This window comes from Megalops cyprinoides, chromosome 7 (assembly GCF_013368585.1).
Source record: "Megalops cyprinoides isolate fMegCyp1 chromosome 7, fMegCyp1.pri, whole genome shotgun sequence".
Lineage (NCBI taxonomy): Eukaryota > Metazoa > Chordata > Actinopteri > Elopiformes > Megalopidae > Megalops > Megalops cyprinoides.
Genome location: NC_050589.1, coordinates 19,663,599 through 19,684,361, shown reverse-complemented (window position 1 = coordinate 19,684,361; position 20,763 = coordinate 19,663,599). Strand labels below are relative to the sequence as shown.

The window sequence follows — 20,763 nt, the reverse complement described above, 5'->3', positions numbered from 1 at the left end:
ATGCAGATATATAACTGTTCATTGACAACCACATTTACATGTATACATGCGCTCATACTGATTGCATGTGTGTCTGTTTGTTTTTGACTCATTTAGAAGGTGCAGGGGAAAGACCTTGGCCAGCTGGCTGATTCACTGAAGAACAGGAGCAATGAGCTGATGGATGAGGCCCTGAATCTGCAAGATAAGCTCGCCAAGAGTAAGAGAATTCACACGTAACAAGCATGCCAACAGACATCAGTGTCCTTAATTTTATGTCCTAACATTCTTGTTGTAGTGTTTTAGTGACTTTAATATGATAAGGGCATGATTTGCCAATGACAGGGTTTACCAAGACAACTTTTCATCTTGCAGACATTAAGCCTGAGCTTCAGGATGCAAAGAAGAGGCTTCAAGATGCCAAAAATAAACAGGAGTCTCTTCTCAAGGATCTGGAAACCATCCAGACGAATCTCAATTTCAGCAGAGGTGAGTTAGATATTGCACACACAGACACATGGACACACACAGAAGGCAACTTCTTCTTAGCAGAAAATTCTGAAGTTTTCTATTCTTCCAAGCTAATGCATGCAAAAAAAAGAGCAACTTGTTGATGTACATTCCTCCAGAGGAAACAGCCATGAACATTGAGCTTGCCAAGTCAGCAGCTGCTCAGGCCAATAACACCGCTGCCAAGGTAGAGGAGGTGCTCAGCCCCATGAAGGAGCAGCTGGACCAGTGGCAGAAACAGTATGGCGACTCCAACACCACCAATGAGGACATTAACAATGCCTTCCTGGAAGCTAACAAATCAGGTTCACTAAGCGCCCAACACCCACTACATGCAATACGACACCCTTCATTTAATGAACCATAAGCATGAGCTATGAACATTCATCCAGGTGTGATCAGCAGCACAATGATGATTTTTTATTTATAAAGTAACCTTATTAAGACTATTAGGACTATTTATTAATTATTCTTACAATTCAGACCGATTGATAAAACATTCCTAAGAATACTTTGTGTGCGTGTGTGTGTGTGTGTGTGTTTGCGTGTGTGTGTTTGCATGTATGTGTTGTCCTCATGGTGATATCTACAGTTGGGTTACTGGGTGACACCATCCCTCTCTTGATGAAGAAGCTGGACAAGCTGCAGAACCATTCCACACAGATGCCCAACATCTCTGAGAACATCCAAAGGATCCGTCAGCTAATTGCTCAGGCTCGCAATGCCGCCAACAAGGTAAGGGTGTGGCGAGGGCACAGGTGTTTAATGACCACTGAAGATGTGGGGGCAGGGACCAAGGAGGAAGCAGAGAAGATTTGTGACATTACGCTGGCACTTAAAGTCCAAACCAGGTTGCCACAGAGTGCATCACGAACAAAACTCACCATAAACTCCAGGTCCCCTTTCCTGAATTTCAGTGTCTTGTATTGGTGTTGTGAACAGTGAACACTTCTGATGAGCTGTCCCATGGCTCTTTTTGTGCTTTGTGTATTTGTGTGTATGTCGCAGGTGAAAGTGCCAGTGAAATTTAATGGGTCCTCAGGGGTACAGGTGAGGACTCCCAGTAACCTGGCTGACCTGGCAGCCTACACCTCACTCAAGTTTGACATCATTCTGCAAGCACCCAAAAGGAAAAGACGGGAAGATAATAATAATCAGCAGTTCGTCTTATACCTTGGCAACAAAAATGTAAGTATCCCCTTGTGTTGTTTGTGTATGGGGTTCTTTTCAGGCAGGATTTTTTCACAAACCTTTCAGATTAATTTACTTCATCTTACAAATGTGTATGTGTAAAATAGTAGGTAATGACAGAGAAAGTGACAATAGGCTGATTTCTTTATTATATGAGCACTGTGAGTTCCTCTGTGAGCTCAAAATGCTGACAGAACAATGTTCTTTTTTACAATCATTTTTAGAAAAATACTGAGTTAAATGGTAAAAATGAAGCCACAATAAAAATGTTTGTTATTTACATCAAATGCTCATTTTGTTTCCTTTAGACATATGCATAGTAGCGGTGCTCTCTTGGGATGATTCCCCATAAGGGAAGATAATGCATTTATTATGAGAAAAACGTTTAGTTTTATTTAGCTAATAATTAAGTATGGTCTGCAGTCTTGTTATGGCTGCCACAGAGAGGTTTTCTGTGACTGGAAAGAGCTAATTTCACATGGTTATAATAATTATTATTATTTATATTGATAAAAGTAATAATATTGTGATGTTGATCTCCAGCCCACCAAGGAGTACTTGGCATTGACGCTTTTGGGACAGAAACTGGTCTGGCGGTACAATTTGGGCGGAGCAACAGCAGAGGTTATGGTGGACTACCAGATCCAAACAGATGGCTTCAACAGTGTCAGCCTGGATAGGTGGGTGTTCCATATACTGGGTGCAGTCATGTGATCTGGAAAATGTTCTGCAGTTTAGTGCTTGGATGCCAGTGAACATGGCAGGAATGAAAAAAATCTTCTTAGAGATGGAAAACATTGCCTTATGATAATCGTAAGGTCAATTAAATTAATAAAGATGAGAAGGTGGGCACAGCCTACACTTCTGAGATGATCTGAGGAAAGAAGGAGGCGTCACACCATGAAAATGAATGCAAACAGGCAGGATACCACTCAACACCACACCAATTACCATGGATGCTGGTGCTTTCTTTCTGCATTGTCAGGCAGTCTAGGTAATGGTGTGTGCTGAGCTTTTCAGAAAAGTTGTGACTGATGACCCAGAGCGAGATGTAACACCTCTTTTCTTCATGGTCTGTGTGTTCTTTCAGGATTCTGCAGCATGGGGAGATATCAGTCTCTGAAGAGAAAGCAGGGAACAGGGTGTTCAAGGCAAGTGCGGAGGCTGCAGGGGAAAAAGGCTTGCTTAACCTCTCAGCAGAAGATGCTGTCTTCTATGTGGGAGGATATCCTGACAACTTCCAGGTAAGTGCAGGTCTGCATGCATGTGTGTGTGAACGTGTTTATGTGTGTATATATTGCAAGCCATTGTAACATTAAATCCCCAGTGGCCGCTGTCTCTAGTCTCTGCCATCTAACTAGTGGCAATACAGATCCCACTAGTGACAATTTTACTTACCAGTGATGGTAATGTCCTTACTAGTGATCATTCTGTCAAAAGTAGTGAGCATGGAATCACCATTAGTGCTTGCAGGAAGAGCAGTAAATGGCTTACTATATGTTTGTGTTTACATGAACGTCTGTGTGTGTACATGCATGTCTGTTTACACCTGTGCTCAAAGCCAGTATCTGCTATATTTGGCTTCACAAGCCATTCACATGGCCATCCAAGAAGGTGCAAGAGTGCAGAGCACTGCAGGTTCTCCTTTTTCAAGCAGTCAAAAGACATCTTTCTTCCTGTCTCCCCCAGCTCCCTCCTGAGCTTAAAGACACTACGGGATTCCAGGGCTGCATTGAAATGGGCACTCTAAATGAGGAAGTTCTGAGCTTGTACAACTTTGAACAGACCTTCCGACTTAACACCACTGAGACTAAGCCGTGCACCAGGTGAGACTCTTCGCCAGGTAGTGTGGACACAGGGCCCCTCCACAGAAGTTAGCTTTCACAATGGTGGTGCAGCGTCTGACACTGTCCACTGGAAAATAATTTGTACTGATATAATTGTTCAGGTCACATGTCCCATGGTACAACAAAACCAATACAAAGACAATGGGATAGATGCTCAAGACCAACAATAACAGAGTTATCATGAAAGAGATCTGCAAATGATATGAATCCATGATTTGTGTATAAATAACTGAAGGGCAATGAGAGTTTTTTATGCATTTTTCAGTGTTCGGGATTCAGACTTACATAGCCACATATTGCTTAGTTTGGCTATGTAAAGTCAGGTGTCATGAATAACCACACCTCCCGACCAGCGGCCTGGTGGCCGGGTGATTTTCTCCCTGATCCTCTTTGCAGAACACAGCAGCAACTTGCTTTAATTATGCCAGCCGAGCAGATAATTCTGAGACATGGTTATGACGTGGTTAATGTGAAATTACACGGTTAAAGTACAGTGTGTGACAATTAGTTCTTTTCCTTTTTTATTTGCTAGCTGGCTTGTTATTATTTTCAGAGATAATCTGAGATGCACTGGAGTTTATGTGCACGTATCTCAGGTCTTAATGCATAAAGCCTTAACATCATAAAATGTTCTATATTCCAAAAGGCAAAACTAATCACCATGTAAGCAATGCAAAGCAAACATCTTCTGCTATTTAATGAATGCATTTTAATTGCTACCCTTAGCATTTAATCTTCTTTGCTTTTTAGTCGGTACATCATAAAAGATACTAATGATTAATGCTGAATGGCTCAAGGGTAATTGCTTCCACTTGACACATTTTGTTCTGTGATGGTATTTATTGTACGCTTGTTGTGTTTTAAAATTAGAGTAAAGCCAGCCCTGGTACGGCAGTGGGTCAACGATGCAGCCTATTTTGATGGCACAGGCTATGCGAAGATCACATTTAACGCGGAGGGAAGCTCCAGAGGATACAGTCGCTTTGAACAGGAAGTCAAGGTGCTCCCACAAAATGGCATCATTTTGCTGCTACAAGACCAGGTCAGTTTTCAGCGTACAGTGCCAAGCATGAAAGTAGCACGCTTTAAAGTATTGGACGGTCTTTCACTTGAAAGCGTTTCACTTGCATTCACAGTGCATCATATGCTTTTGTATTGGTGCTCTCAGGACAAGTTCCTGTGTCTGGCTGTCCACAACAGCCTGATAAAGGTGTTCTATGACTTCACGGGAGAGATGAAGGAGGCAGAACCGATCATCACAGACCAGGCAAATGTTATTGGTGGACAGACCAAAACGGTAAGACTCAGATTATTAATCATCACCATCATCCTCAGTACTTTCATCATCATGGTTTTACAAAATAAACCCTACTGTATGGTATGCAAGACAGGAGGAGCATTTTTCAAATGTTTATGCACTGAAACAGTGTGGAGCACTTGTTAGGACACTTTAAATATGTGGACTCTCATACCTGTGGAATATGCATAACCATGGTTGTCCCTATAAGTGAATCTAGCTATGTAAAGTGCTTATGAAGTCATATCACTGTTATGTTTTCTCTCAGGCTGAGATTGTGGGGTATTATAATACCAGTCAAGGTCTAAGATGTTACAGTGTGTGATTTGCGCCTTTTCCGTGTCCAGCTGGATGTCATCATTCTTCACAAAAATAAACGGCTGATGGTGAAGATCAGTAGGACGACCGTGTATAATGTGATCGCCATGGATTTGCCCCGCTTCAGTGAGAGCTACTACCTAGGGGGAGTGCCAAAGGACAAACTACCAGACAGGTGTGGAGTCAAGTGCAGCATTATGAAAAACACAGAGACAATATGCCCTCCATTAAACACTAAATACTGATGTACATTTCCTCTTGAAATAACTCAAAGTATTTCAACTCTTCCTCTCTTCAGACTTAAAACTGTGTTTGGCAGCCATGTCATTCTCTAGTATTCAGCGTGTTTTTTAAGTTGTAGCTTGCTTTTATTTCCACTGCACTGTGCTTTCCCAATCCAGGCACAGGAGAGGCCTGCCCCACAGTTTGAGATTGGGAAATGACTACTGTGCCTTTAATAGAATGTGGAGGCAGTTGCAAACATCCTGAACTGAACCTGCAGGTATGCTTGTGTTTTTGGGCAGCCTGAAGGCCTACTTCCCTGAACAGACCTCCATCAAAGGCTGCATCAGGAACATCAAGGCCTACGACTCTTACATTGACATCAAGAGAATGAACAGCTCTGGAGTCAGCTATGGCTGCCCCCATGAACTCCTGGTGAGAACTGCCTGTTTCTTTAGGTTCTCTCCTGCCACTTCCCCCAACCCTGAGCACACTCTGTGTTTGGTTGCTTGCTTGCTTGCCTGCTTGCTTGTTACTTGGTTTTGACGTACTGTGCAATTGCACACACATCAGTGGCGGAATAGTGGTTTTCTCATAGCTCTGACAAAGAGTAAAGGGTACACGCCACACTCACTTCACTTTAAACACATAATTGTTACATAAAAAAATTGTTAATCTTTACTTCTTGATCTGGCCTTCAGTAACTTTGTTGCCCGTGTGTCTGCGATCCCCTCAGGTCACAAGGGAAGCGCACTTCTCTGGAACCGGTTACATAAGCCTACCCCTAGACAACCTCCCGGACGCGAAATCAGACTTCTATGCTGGGTTGGGCTTTCGGACTGACCAGAAGAATGGGCTCATGTTCCTCTACAACAAAGAAGTACGTCACCACAGGGCTCATCCTCATCAGTACTGTTTTATTTCACTGTACAGAGAGAGAACACTCTCTATTTCCAATGTTTGGGGCACTACTAAACTTGCTGGTATACTACAGATAGTAGCAGTTTGAATTCAGGGTGAGAGCTCTGGGGCTTTGCTCAGTAAAGTGATGTAGCAAAGCACTGCACCTCAATTGTCCCTGTAAAAGTATGGTAAGATGGTATAAATTCTAAATTTATGCAACATTATGTGCATCTAACATTAATGCAGAAACACCATACTTTCAAAATATATATAGCAAGTGAGAATTTGGTAGTTCATGTTTAAAAAGATGGTTTGCTAACCAATAATTGTATTGCATTTTTTAAGATAGACAGCTCATTACCTGCCTAAATTCTGTCGTTATGAAATGACATTAGTATTGGCTGGCAAACTGTGACAAGAAAACAGTATGTTTAGTTAACTAGCCATATACTGAGTTATGTTATCATATCCCTAACTTAATAAAATATTGCTAGCTTACTAGTCACCTCTCACCATACGGGATTTCAATGTTGATAACAGGTCTTCACATGGAATAGCAGAGGTCCACTGATCCCTCCTTCATTCAGCAGGGAATGATAGCTTGATGATTGTCCTGATTTTTCCACAAAAGAATCACTTATGTGTCATTGACTGTCTTTCGGTACAGTATATAGAGAAATGGAAAACCTTTCCTTGCATCTGTGACTTTGCCTGTAAAACCTTGAAGTAGAGTCCTGGTTTGCTGACTTAACAGTGTGCTTGTTTCTTCCTGACTGCTTCCTATAGAGTGAAGTGTGCCAGGTTCACCTCGACAGGGGTCATGTGGTGGTGAGGTCTGGGAATAAGGAAATTAAGACTCAGAAGACCTACAATGATGCAAACAGCCATTATGTGGCTCTGTACAGCAATGGCACAGGGTAAGTCAGATGCAGATATTTCTTATTGATGTCTCATGATGAGACTAAACCTCATTGTCTGTGAAGTAGGATGATAAGACTTTTTGGACTCTGAACCACTGCACCAATTGTGTAGCTGTATTCTTGTGCATAGCCTAAAGTGAAATGAGAATGTGATGTTCACTTTATGCCAGCGTTGTCGAGGAACGTCACCATGCTTGTCTCCACCGAGTGGATTTCAAGTTGAATTTCTACTATTCATCCCCCTTGCTTAGGCTGTATGTCTATGTGGATGACACTTTGGAGAACCCAGCGGGTGTGTTGGACACGAGCCCCACCACAGCCAGCACGGATGGGAGCGTGTACCTAGGGGGCACACCTGTGGATGTGGGCGTGGCCAACGTCAGCGGCTGCCTCAGCAACCTGTTTGTCAAACGGTAAGTGGGAGAGAGGGAAGAGCAGGCCAGATGAGGGCAGAGAAAGAGGGAGGGCGAGCTGGGGATGGAATGGTGGCTGCTGATCTGTGAAGAGGGACAGAGGTGAAGGATTCATTTTCACCTCAATGTCAACAGCACAAAGTTGCCGCAGACGGTGGTGGACCTGCTGAAGGCGAAGGAGAACGTGAACGCACCGCAGAGTTGCCCGCCAGCCAAGGGGCCCCAGCAGATCCTGGCCTCCCCGCGGGGCCACAAGAACCCCAAGGTAAAGCCTGATGTACCACCACCATTAGCCTGGTAATGGGGCTTGCTGCAAGAGGAATCCTCAAGAAGCACGTGTGAAGAAAACTAATATTGTGTTTCCAAGAGTCTGAGTTTCATAGAAGAAGGTGCTGCGTAATGTGTCTTGTGCAGATTTTTCCACTCCTCCAATACTCCAATACCAGAGTCAGCCATTTGTTTTGTTAGGTATGTTGTGGGTGCTACTCTTCTCTTTTGTGTTTGAGGTGAGCCTTGCTTAAAGACCTGTAGTGGTTAATACCCTGTTAGATTAAGACACGCGTATAATGACAGCCTCATCGCACGCAGTCGCTTGCTCCAAGGCTAACCCAGTGTGTCGTCTGTCCCCCCGGCCACTCCAGGGCAGGAACAGGAAGCCGCAGGGCGGGTCACGGAGCCGCAGCGCTCGGGGGTCCTGCCAGCCAGAGCTGTCCGCCCCTGAGGCTCGGGCTCTGCACTTCAGCGGCTCCTCGCACAGCTACATGCAGCTCGACTCCCTCCCTGCGGCCTTCAGGAAGACGTGAGTCTCCACGGGGCCTCGTTTATAATATCACACCTGTGTGTTAGTCTTTCCTCCAGTGGGTGAGGCACCATGAAAGTCACACTCATGCATTAGTGGTTCCCTTGTATGGCAAGCCAGAAATTCAAGAAGGCACTAGCTATAATCCACTGGTGTATTAGCATCCCCCTTTATTGCTGTCTGAACATAGATATTTTCCACACATTGTATAGTGCCTGCCTCACAATTTAACTGCTGCTGATCTCTGTATGAGTACAGATAATCTTAGAAGCACTGATTGGTGATTTTAACAGGATTGATTTACTACAAGCCCATTGCAAGAAGTGATGTAGATGAGGTTGAGGTATTAAGTAAGAGGATATTAATGACGTTGACTTGAATCTTGAATCTTGAATCTTTAATCTTGACCTCATACATTGACCTCTTGGGTTACTCTGTTAATAGACATGGATCAATCCTCAGAAGCAGTGGCTACAAATCAGTTTCTGCCTTTTTCAGTTAATAGTTGGATTGGGTTAGCTAAACCGATCCTGGGACAGTGGTTGGAGACAGAAACCAGGTCTGGATCAGACACTGAAACCTTGTGTTCTTCTCACCTTTAGACCACACTTCTCCATGGGTGTGCGTGTCAACTCCTCAGATGGGCTGATCTTTTACGTGGGAGGAGAGAAAAATGGTGTTGCCATGATGCTGTCTGTCTCTGGTGGTCACTTCCTCCTGCTCATTGACAACGGCCGAAAGAAGACCAGCGTTCGCAGCCGCAAAAAGTACACAGACAATCAGTGGCATACGGTAAGCACCCTTCGGACCACCACTCAAGTGGAGGACACAACAGCAACTCCCTGAAGAGGTTGGAGAGTATAGTATCACAAAGAGGCAGAAAATGCCATATTCACGTGTACCAGTCTGAAAAATTGTGTTTGATTAGTATTTAACTGTTTGTTTATATGCTATACAAGTAACCTGGATGTTTGTATTTGTGTGTGTACATATTTTACTCAAGGTCTTTGTAAAGAGGGAGGGGGAGAAGGCTACTCTGATAGTGGACGGGATCAGTGCGCAGACCAGGAGGGTGTCTGGTGTGGAGAGGAGTCCACTCATTCCCCCTCTGTATATTGGAGGCCTTCCCTCCAGCCTGTCCAGTTCAGTGATCACGGTACGGCAGGGTTGCAATCGGCATGGAAAGCTGGACCCATATTTTACATGGAATCTTTTTTAACATTCTGTAATGATGATGACATTGCACAGGCCACTTTATCAGATACAATTTGGCTGTTAGATTGATCAGGTTTTACCATCAGAGATACAGTGACACAAAAACACAGTAAGAAAGGAATGAAATTAGATTGCCTTGTTACAGCTAATGTGGGAAGGCTGTTTTGTGATAGACTAGCTGAAGTATTTGGGAATTAACATTTTCAGTTATACCCATAAATTCTACTTTTCTATAATGGTAATGATGATTTGGTGCGTCCCCTAATATCAAAATGGCACTATTTTAACCCCCTGAAAACAAATAAAAACTATTATCAGGATTTTAGCCCTTCCCCTGATCAGAGTGAAATGTTGGCTCGGATGAAGCTGAGGTTCTGTCTTTGGTGCTGCAGGTCCCTGCTCAAGGAGGGTTTGCTGGCTGTATCAGGGATATAAGGCTAAACGAGGAGCCCCTGGAAGGCCCCTCTCATTCCCTGGGCGTTGTGCCCTGCTTCCAGGATAGCCTGCAGCCGGGGGTCTACTTCTCCAGCCAGGGGGGACACATCTCTATTGGTGAGCTTTCTGGACAGCATAGTTCATTTAAAATGTCTTTGTTTAAGCCAACATTAACTCTGACAGTGACTTTAGTTCTTTGGTTGGATTTTCAGTGCGTGCAGGAATACCTGGGAAGAAATTGGGCCAGCTGTGTCTCAGTTTTCTTAGCCCCCTCTCCCTGTTTCAGATGACACCCTGACGGTGGGCCGGGACCTGGAGATCTTGCTGGAGGTGCGGCCCGTCTCGGACTCCGGGCTGCTGCTGCATGCTGGCAGCAAGAAGGGCCTGCAGCTGAGCCTGTACCTGAACCAGGGAGAGGTACCAAATGCCTGTCTGAAATGCATTATGTTCTGAGATTCCACTGATGGAGATTTTGGTGACGGTACAGTGCTGCTTTCCCCTCTGTAGGTGACAGTCTTGGCGAATAATGGCAACGGAGAATTTTCTGCTTCTTTGACACCGGAGGAGTCAGTGTGCAATGGGCACTGGCACAGCATCACAAGTGAGTAACACTCCGCTGCATTTGTGCCAGAAACCTTCCAAAAAAAGTTTTTCAAAAGTTCTTGGAAAATGGCAGCTTTTCTTGGGGAACCTGATGTGCTTGGAAAATGTCACAAGGTTAAATCAAAGAAAAACAGGATTCAGGGTATAACCGAAAAAACCCGTAACAGACGCTCCAGCAGCAGGTGACCTCGATGGTTCTAGTGTAATGTGTTCTGTCGGTGTGTTTCGCAGTTGTGAAGAAAAGCAATGTGATCCAGCTTGATGTGGACATGGTCAGCGAGCATGGCGTGGGCCCCAAGCAGAGCCGCTCCTCTGGGAGCAAAGAAACAGTCTACCTGGGTGGAGTACCAGGTCAGTTTCTGTCTTCTTCATTACGTTGGGGATAATGTGAGATTCAGTCTGCCTGTTGTGGTACAGGAGCATTGAAAACACATTTATGTTTGATGATTCATAAATCTCAGTTTAGAGCTAGAATGTTAGTTCTATCTCCATGTGACAGAAACAAATAGCATGTTGCTAACATACCTACACTAATCATTTGGTTGCAGCTGTGTACTTGAACAATGTAAATGTGCATTATAGTAGCTATAATGTGTAGGCTGTTCTAAGAACAGAACTATGTGCACCTTGCACCAGTACAGTCATGCACAAGCCCAATTCAAGATTAAATTTGACTACTCTTCATTTGTTTCTTTTTTCCATTTCTACAGATGCTGTGGATGTCCCCGGTCTGCCTTCCTCTTTGCCCTCATTCCACGGTTGTGTGCGAAGGGTAGTTATTAACCAGAGGCCCATGACACTGAGCAAGCCCCTATCTGTGCATGGAGCCGTGGGTACTCAGGGCTGCCCCTCCATGTAGTCACCACATGCCGGCTCTATCCAGAGGACCTTCCCGACACGTTACAACCTTGGGTGGTGGGCTTTCTTTCAATAGTTAATTTAAACAGATATTTATAAATATGAATTTTTACATTTTAATTATTAAAACAGAAATTCTATTTTCCACCTGCCCATTTTACCATTCAAATACCTCTACAACTGGGAAAAAAACTGGGGTATCATTGATCCTTAAGACATGAGATGTCCTTATCCACGATCGTCCATATATCCAGTGTTGTAAACAACATGTTGCAGGAATTAAAGGGTCCAAAATGTTTAATGATCACAAAAATGCTCCATCTGTATTTGGGACTGATATGATCCACATGTATTTTAATGGAATTGCACCTTTTCCTTTCATTTTGTATGCGGTATTATGGGAACAATGTATCATGAGGGGTTATAAAAATAACAAATACTGGTGTTGTATTTGTATTTCACTCAGAAATTTTAAATGATCCCCAACCAACTATAGTTGCTGTAAACAAATTTTAATGGCGTCAATAAAGTGTTCTTTTGGAAAGATTATAGGTTTTTGTAATGAGTATCAAAGGGCTCAAACTAAGCACTGTTAATGTTAGCAGATGCAGAATTTCTGCCACTTGGGTTGTTAACATCATCCATAATTTGCACTTGCTGTCAGTGGGACAGGTAATTTTAAAGGCATTTTCTTTGAGGAATTACTGTAACTATACAGGACCTATACACGGGAATAGGCCTAGAAATACACATTTGATATTTTGTTCCGCATCCACTGGAAATACAAGAAACACATTGCTGAGGAGCAGAGTGGCTGAAATGTCCCTGCTAACTGAACCCGAACACCCCATTAGGCTATGTTCAGACTGCAACTGAAAGTGGCCCAATTCCCATTTTTTCCCCCTCATATGTGTAGCTGTTTTTACAACAGTGTGAACACCAAAAAACACATGAAGTTGCAACTTTTCAGTCTGGGCCACATGATTATGTGGACATAAATTGGCTATCTAGCTATGCGCCCTGCATGCGACCTGTGTGGAGGCGCAGATGGGAACTGAAATGAATGAGAAATGGCCCAGGTGTTGTTACAGTTCTGTGTGACTGGGCAGACATGACATCTTCTGTTGTTATTCATGTGCGCATGCAGGACATTTCAGGACAGAGGTCCCTCCACACTGATATCGGATATGGGCCACTTTCAAAAATGAATACTGTTTGAATAGCCAGACAAAAAACTGCGTATGAGCAACAATTCAGAAATGAGGTTTAAAGCCTGCAGTCTCAATGTAGCATTACTCTCATTCCCAAGGTTACAACCTGAGTGATCTAATTCAGCCCCAAAAAACACAAATGATGCCCGCTATACATTACCAAGCTAAACCATGACTATTTAAGAGATAAAATGCCATTTTTCCATGCCATTTCAAGATAAATTTATTTGTGCCAACCTTTTAACATATATAGCGAAAGAAGAGAATCCATTTCCACAGAGATGCACTTTGGCTAATAAAAGCACTACAGGAAAGTAACAAAATGTGATACAAGAGGAAAAAAAAGCTAGCGTTGCAGACATTCTAATCCAAACTCATGTCTTCTTCATCGTCCTTCTTGTCTTTAGACTCCCCTCCCTCATTGTCTGTCTTTCCTTCACCACCTTCCATGGCTTTTGCAAACGCTTCCACATCTAAGCAAGGAAACATGAATAGCTTTAACTTTCCAAACGTTTGTGTCATGAACTGAAAACAAATATTAACTTAATCTTGTTAATCAATTCATCCGTCACTCTGGAGGAAATCAGTGTAATGCCTGTTGAGAGAACTTGCGTGTGTGTGTGAATGTGTGTGTGCATAGTGTACGGCAGGAAGAGGGCAGGATGTTTACCTCCTTTGTTGGCAGCGTCCACGGCCTCTGTGGGAAGGCCGAACTGGTTCATAAGCGGCCCCAGCTGTCCAGAGGCCAGCGCGCTGCTGAACATGCTCATGGCCTGACACAGGAGAGACCATTTACACACCCAGTTACAAACAGCACAAACACCGGCATCAGGCAGTGGCCAGCTGCAACATCCTGCTTGTGAGCATGTGCTCATTCCTGAGTGAGGGCGTGAAAGGGGAGCGAGGGAGGGAGTGGGATGTGTGTGAGTTTAAGAGAGAATGAGAGGAGGGGCTACCTGCTGGAACTGCGGGGACGTGAGCGTGTTCTGGATCTCCTCAGCACTCTGCGGCAGGGACTCCCCTGAGGGGAGGTAAGGCAAGAGCCGCTGCTGGACCTCTGCGTTGGCCAGGATAGGGGCCATAATCTCAGGGGTCAGAACACTGGCCAGGTCCACTGGAGGAAAAACAGTGTAGTCAAAACTATCATACATGCAGGACAGACTCAGCTCATACACAGGTATGCCCTTTTTGATACAACCTATGTCAAGGACAGGAGGAAATTTAGGGTCATTACATTATTGTTGTTACACAACATTCACTGATCTAGCAATTTTCTTATTTTGTCAAAATCTTGTGCATCTAGTCCTAAAGGTGTAAACAACATAGATCCTAAAGGTCTAAAGGTCCTAGAGATACTATAAAGGGTTAATATCACACAGCAATGAGCTGACTATGGTAAGTGGTTTTGAAAAACACTGTAGTGCAGGTGCTTTTTGGAGAATTCGGAGAAGGCCCCTCACCTCCCTGCCCCCCGGCGGCCACGGCGGGCACGTTCATGGTGGCCAGGATGCTCTGCAGATCGCTCAGCTGGATGGGCTGCGTGGGGCCGGCGGCGCCGGGCGCGACCGGGGTAGCGGGAGCCGCGGGGGTGGTGGGGGTTACGGTGGGTGACGTGGCGGTGTTGGCGGCCGGCGTGATGGGCGTGGTGGGCGCCTGGGCGGAGCTTATCCGCGTCGCCCCGGAGCCGGAGGAGGGGGTGACGGCTGCTGACTGACTGCGGGAGCTGGAGAGGGGGAGGGAGAGTGAACACCACAAAACTTCAGCCTGGGACCACGCCAATGGATACACAAAGAAACACATATATATTAAATGAAGTGCACTTATTGAAAGCTGACAATGTTACTGGTAGCTCCAACGCTTTTAAACACAGAAAACACCTAAACCAAATTATATTATCATAACATATCATATCACAAAGATCATAAAACAATGACAATTTCAATTTATGGCAAGATATACAAAACAAATCAACACTATATGGGGGACCACCGATTTAAAACTCTGCAAAAGCTTTAGTGTTTACACAGCAGGAACAATGACCTAGTTCTTTTCTTGTTAAATCAAATTAACAGGGTTTAGTTGTGTTACTAGTGCTCTGCTATGAGACCAGATTAACAGTGCAGTTTTATAATCAGTTCCTGTATAGCAGAACAACATTTTTGCTAAATTGCAATGACAGCAATAACAGCAGCAGCAATAACAGCCCCTAATGTCATTAAGCATTCATGACCTCATTTAGACTGAGCTGCTCATCCACAGTCCTGCTGGAGTAAGTACTATGATCGAAAGGTTAATCCATTGCACTGTGTCCACTATCACATTTTCCTTGAAAACTGCAGCGAAATATAACTTTATTGAAATAACTCAGACAAAAACAAACATCTCTAGTCTTTCTGCAAATTTACAGATACAACTTGCACTCTTCGTAAGGCTAGGTGCAAATTTTACAATTTCAGTTTACTGAAATAAAATGCAGTTTTCTTTCTGATAGTGAAACTAAAGTGTGATTATATGGTGAAATTTTAATATTGCCCAGAAAACATGTCTTAAAATAATGTAAAGAGGAGTGAATTTAGAAAAGAGAGAAAACAGCATATCTTGAATTCTCTCTCTCTGAATTCTCTCTCAAGCAAGCAAAGCAAGAGAAGTGGATTAAGATGATGTGAAATGCAATGCTCTCAAAGAACTGTCTGAAAGTGATTGATAGATCAATTCAGGATATATGGAATTGTGCTTCTAAATAGTGATTTTTAAATGATTTGGTGGTAACATTTTCCACAACATGGCCCTTTAAGTGAAATTATCTGTGCTACCTTGATGACGAGCTGCTGGTAGCAGGGCCTCCACTGCCCAGCAGACTGGCCAGCCCTGGTCCTGCCAGTGCCCCCAGACCACCTGCAATACACAGAGGGACACTATACTCCATGAGATATGGCAACAGCAGCATGATCACTGAATCACAGCAAGGGATTCAACCCATGTTTACAAACCTGCTGCTGTCTGGGCAAAAATATGCAGAGGCGGAATGTAAGTCCAGCGCCAGATCAGACATATTTCATCACCTGCCATCAGCTTTCACAAACATAGTTTTTCAACCCACTGAGTTCTACATATAAGACTTCATATCAGAGCTGACCACTCACCAAGTCCTCCCAGTCCTGTCGGTCCAATAAGCTGCATCAGTTGGTTATGACTCATATTTCCCAGAAGGCTCTGCAGCCCACCCTCACCTGTAAGTACATGAGATGTCAAACCATTAGAGAAAGTGGGGAAAATTCTATTTCACTCAAATATCAGTTTCCCGTGTACTCTGAAATATTCTCTTTTTGAGTTATATGGAATTCCACAGGTACGGATACTAAAACTGCAGTATGTTCAGATAAAAATCATGTAGAAATGATGAAAATCTTTATTATAAATTCACACATTGAACATTTTCACCAAAATGAAGACAATTTGAAATGAGGAACCTTATATGAGATCTTGTTACTGGGACTTTGTACTTTGCAGCAAAAACTAATCAGCAATGAATGAGGACATACATGTAGACCTTGACTATAGCCCACTATTTCTGGACCTGTCACTTTATATGTGCTACTCGGCATTGGAAGCTCCTGGTCTCGCTGTAGTCATGTCACTTACTCACCTCCAAGGGCAGACAGCTCATGACCCCCGCTGCCCCCGCTCCCGAGAGCACCGGGCATGGGGGGGTTGTTCAGGTACTCATTCACTTTGCGACAGTACTCCTCATCCTTGTCTGTTTTTGGCTCCTGAAACAGCAGAAGTCCAGCGTTGAAGCGAAACATGATATTAATGCTCTTGAGTTGGGAGGGCAACAGCACTTACTGTGTTAAGGAATGCCGACACACCAGCATTCAAGCAGACAGTGAAAAGTGCCTCAAAGCCCTTCAAAGCACCCCCGCTACTGAATGACCAGAAAGGGATCGGAATGAAGGGGTATTTCTAACACAAGACTGTCAGTGGTGATTCACACCTGTCACTGTTTGACACTTTATCAATGCATTAATTGAATTAATTTTACATTAACATCCCAAACAAGTCAAATAACTTGGGCTTTGTATGGCACACATTTTATGTAAATCTAAGGTAAAAAAAAAAAAAATTAGTTCATAACTCCATCAAGTATGTTAATTCTAATTATTCTTATTTCTCACACATAGGCCTGCTTTTTTGAAAGTTGCAAATGACATACCCTTACTAGGTGGCAGTGGTAAATTATTTTGTGCTGGGACCTTTGAGCAATGTACTACATCTGACCTGCTTCAGTAAAATAGGCCATTGTATATGAATATTTAAAGTGTAAACTATGGAAGTCACTTTGGATGAAGACTCTGAAGGAAATGAAGAGTCACAATACACAAAAACACACTGATATGGCCAGAAGAGGTTTTTCTACATGATTCCAGGTGTCTAATCAGAAAGCAGCTTTTTTCCAACAGGGTTAGTTTAACATATTTCTCCATTTCCACTAAAGCTATCTTACAGTGAAAAAGGGTAAAGATGCAGGCTTACTGAAAGTGATAAGGAAGGCTCAATCGTGCATACAAGTACAATTTTTTTTTTATTATTTTTGGCAAGATTTCCCCTTAGTTGACCTTTTCATTGCTGATGTAATTTCTCGACTGAAATTTTCAATGCAAAAGTTTTCATATTAGGTCTGACAAACATGCAACATCCTTAAATTCCAGTACGAATACCCCCCTTCTCTTACCTGCATCCAGAAGAAAAGCCTTTTGGATCCAGCTTTAAATTTCAGCACATAAACTCGTCCTGTGGTGCACTGGTTAACCCTCTTGAACTCACAGTCATCAGGGAAAATGATCAGATCCTGTGCGCAAGCAAGGCAAAGATGATACACTACTGAAAGTGGTTAACAATTACGATGAACTGATTGGTGAACCCAGTTACCTCACCTTATTCCTATTTAAAGGGCAAGCTTGCAGCTACATGGCCTAACTTGTTAAGTACAGCAATTACTTCTGGAGTGAACAACATAGCACCCCTATGTTTTTGCAGAACTTTGTGGAACTCTCTTTCTGTATTTTTAGCATGTAAGTGGCTTCAGCCTATGGTTGCCAGGCCTCCTCCAAACAATCCCATTGATACTGTTTTTCTGCAGCCATTGGCAATGTAGAAGAATACTACATCAAGAAATACCAAATAAATAAATGAACAAACTGCTGTTCTTAAGTATGACCCTCTTGTCCACAAGAACATCATTCTTTTAATTCTACTGGTATCTAGGGAATCATATATTCATCTTTTGAGGGCTTCAGTTTCTTTTGTGACAGACAGGTGCTGCGCAGACATTTCAGGACAAGTGTCAAGTGATTTCTACTACCACTTACCAAAGCATCATAACTCCAGCTAAATTAGACTGTTGGGACATGTTTTTGAGTGTGATGGCCTTGAGGGTCGGCCCAGTCGTAGGCAATTTTTGGCAATTCGACAAAAGCGGTTACTCACATCGTCAACGTTTCCTGTCGTGCGGTCCTTCCAGCAGAAGTGGATGAGAGAGTCATCCGTTTGCTGGATGTAGACCAAACCTTTGCGTTTGTCGGGGGTCACCGTGCTGCCCTTCAGCGTCATCTTCCCGGCCCTGAATTCCACCAGGTACTTGCTGGAGGAGCCGCGTGACCCCGACACCAGGCTAGGGAACAGAGCTCCTGACGACATCCTGAAAATACACGCTCAGCTTCTGCAGGGGAGGAGCGCAAAGGGAAAAGCACCACTAGAAAATCTATAATGTTAACCAGAAAGATGTAGTTAGCGAACAGTCAGTAGCTTCTAGGTAATGTTACAAAAACACGTACCAAGCTCAGATAACATATTCAGTACAATCCTTGCTCGAGGCCACAATCATGCAACTTGTGCTCACTAAAGTCAATTGCCATTCCAGAAATTATACAGTGCAATTAACTAGTTATGTCCATGTTTTGGAAGGCTGACCATACGAATACCGGGGTCAATATTGTTTAACAGGAGGTGATGTTACGGTTACTTCAACGCCAAAAATATGAAACCAAGGAAGATAGCTAACTAGCTGGTCGAGATTTTTACTACTCTTTTACTCTTTACTTTTTAAATAGCAATATTTCCTACGTGTAATTGTATTTATACTTGTACAAGACTATAACCTCTAAAGAGCCCTCTCTCTCCTACGATTCCTTTATGGTCTGTTTACCGCAAAGGCACTGAATTGAAACAAAAACAAGCTAGGTTAGCTAGTCAGGTGACAAGCTGACCTGCTGTAAAGATGACATAAGATCCGCAGTTTTGCCAAATGCGGCCACGGCCGTCTTTTTAGACAACAGACTGACCCATAACACACTTTCTTTACACGTGAAGACATCTTTTGTCCAGTTAGCGACCACACTGCCAAGCGAATCAGTTTTCCCCACTTTGTGTATGAGAAGGTTTGCTAACGTTAGCCCGGCAAATACAAGGGGCAAGATATTACACTCGCGTTCTGATAAACAGCAAACTAACGTTAATGCTGTATCTGTATTCTGAGCTTCCTGTGCCAGGTTGGGTTATATCCTTAAGTAAGATCCCATGCAGAGATTAGGAAGACAAACGTATGTTTAGCTAGCATGCTGTCTCTTACATGTACCCGAAAAATAGGTTACTACCTGCCTAACATTAGCTAGTCTAGCTAGCGTGCTACCTGAACACTTCCTAGCTAACGTTAGCCAGCTTAAAAAAAATAAGATATAACTAGAAATATATAGCGTAAAATATGAGTCGCTTCCGATAATAATTATGCACAGTATGGTTAACTATTAATTCTCACCAGGAAACTACAATGGCTATCAGAATTCCTATCAAGTTGTAGTACCTTACCTTAACGATGGTATTTTTACTGTCGACCCCCTGCTTGCCAACAAGTTTCTGCCGCAGGAACAAAAAGGAAGTCTTCCTGAAAGTACATGACTGGATGGTGATTGGCTACATGTTTGAACATGCAGGCTTCTGGTTGGTGAAAACGCAAGTCAATCTTTTCATTGTGCCCATGTATCACTTGCGTTTGGTAGAGGTTATTTGCTGTGTCATAGAACTCCTCCGCGCAGTCTCCATCCTCTGTCAGGGTCACAAAACTTGACTTGTCTGTAGATCAGCATCACTCGCTTACATCCACTTCAAAAGTTTAAGTAAGGACATCTGCACAGGAATCCAGTTTCACCATTATTTTTATTTCTTTATAAAATTTTGTTGATTTACACCTAGCAAACAATCTGTAAACTTCGATAAATATTTTTAACTTCAGAGAAAAAAAGATCATCAAATGACCAACCCCATAGCTCCTTGAACTCTCCACTTCAAAAATGTATTAGCATTTATTCCCAAAATAATATATTTAAATACTATAAAAATAAACAGAATGCAAAAAATATTGTTCTAAGTATGCATAATTACTACAAATCTATGTGTAGAAGGGAGAACTTACAAGGCAAAATATATTGACAGGTACAAAATAGATTGAAAATAGAATCAAACTAATCCTAAACCTTTTTAACGCACAAAAAACACACAAAGCAAAATAAAATCTATCCTTTAATGGTGGTACATTAGGGGTTTTTATATTGCTGGTTTACAAATAACCAAATTTACATTTCAAGACACAACAATGAAGTGTATGGATGAATACAACCAGCAGTAGTGTATTTAACATTTCTGGTACTTCTACAGACATGATGAAAATATGTTGGATACCTGTGTAGTTAGGTGAAATTTATTCTTTTAAATTGTAATTAACAATTAACAATAAGAGACAAAGACGAGGCACAATTAAGGAGCAATGGGTTAGCAAAGCTTTGTCAATCAAAATCTTCCAATAAAACCGGAAAAAAAAGTTAAATATCAGATGTAAGCAGGAGGGGAAATAGCTCAATGCTTTCGGTCAAATGCCACTTTACTTATTCATTTCAGGGAATTCAGGCACTATATATGATGAGGATAACACCTCCTTAAGAAAATGCTTTCCTAACTCTACAGTAAGAGTGAGAAATGTCCCCCAGACT

At 42.9% G+C, this 20,763-nt stretch overlaps 2 protein-coding genes across 5 annotated transcripts in view; one reads left to right on the top strand and one right to left on the bottom strand.

The window, feature by feature from the left end:
- The window catches only part of lama5 (laminin, alpha 5), a 69,069-nt gene extending 56,817 nt beyond the window's left edge, over positions 1-12,252 (top strand). For all 3 annotated transcript variants that reach the window (XM_036534471.1, XM_036534470.1, XM_036534469.1), the window contains exons 57-80: positions 97-199; positions 355-468; positions 609-794; positions 1,082-1,224; positions 1,498-1,677; positions 2,224-2,360; positions 2,771-2,924; positions 3,370-3,506; positions 4,398-4,569; positions 4,696-4,824; positions 5,172-5,317; positions 5,667-5,799; positions 6,101-6,244; positions 7,054-7,184; positions 7,439-7,600; positions 7,736-7,865; positions 8,242-8,399; positions 9,002-9,191; positions 9,403-9,555; positions 10,007-10,166; positions 10,336-10,466; positions 10,557-10,650; positions 10,884-11,003; positions 11,363-12,252. In XM_036534471.1, the coding sequence (XP_036390364.1) occupies positions 97-199; positions 355-468; positions 609-794; positions 1,082-1,224; positions 1,498-1,677; positions 2,224-2,360; positions 2,771-2,924; positions 3,370-3,506; positions 4,398-4,569; positions 4,696-4,824; positions 5,172-5,317; positions 5,667-5,799; positions 6,101-6,244; positions 7,054-7,184; positions 7,439-7,600; positions 7,736-7,865; positions 8,242-8,399; positions 9,002-9,191; positions 9,403-9,555; positions 10,007-10,166; positions 10,336-10,466; positions 10,557-10,650; positions 10,884-11,003; positions 11,363-11,511 (3,456 nt within the window). In that variant the 3' untranslated portion in view covers positions 11,512-12,252. The remainder of the gene's footprint in view (positions 1-96; positions 200-354; positions 469-608; positions 795-1,081; positions 1,225-1,497; positions 1,678-2,223; positions 2,361-2,770; positions 2,925-3,369; positions 3,507-4,397; positions 4,570-4,695; positions 4,825-5,171; positions 5,318-5,666; positions 5,800-6,100; positions 6,245-7,053; positions 7,185-7,438; positions 7,601-7,735; positions 7,866-8,241; positions 8,400-9,001; positions 9,192-9,402; positions 9,556-10,006; positions 10,167-10,335; positions 10,467-10,556; positions 10,651-10,883; positions 11,004-11,362) is intronic.
- A 612-nt stretch (positions 12,253-12,864) lies between these two features.
- Positions 12,865-19,653, bottom strand: adrm1 (adhesion regulating molecule 1). 2 transcript variants are annotated; one of them, XM_036534473.1, is made up of 10 exons: positions 19,586-19,622; positions 18,209-18,482; positions 17,454-17,570; positions 16,368-16,491; positions 15,865-15,951; positions 15,535-15,616; positions 14,182-14,444; positions 13,678-13,835; positions 13,392-13,494; positions 12,865-13,194 (listed from the first exon to the last, which is right to left on the bottom strand). In XM_036534473.1, the coding sequence occupies exons 2-10, from the start codon at positions 18,416-18,418 to the stop codon at positions 13,085-13,087; spliced, it is 1,254 nt and encodes a 417-aa protein (XP_036390366.1). In that variant the 5' UTR covers positions 18,419-18,482; positions 19,586-19,622; the 3' UTR covers positions 12,865-13,084. The 2 variants fall into 2 exon arrangements, with proteins under 2 accessions (XP_036390366.1, XP_036390365.1); XM_036534472.1 differs by having other exon boundaries at positions 12,867-13,194; positions 18,209-18,440; positions 19,586-19,653.
- Positions 19,654-20,763: the final 1,110 nt, after the last annotated feature.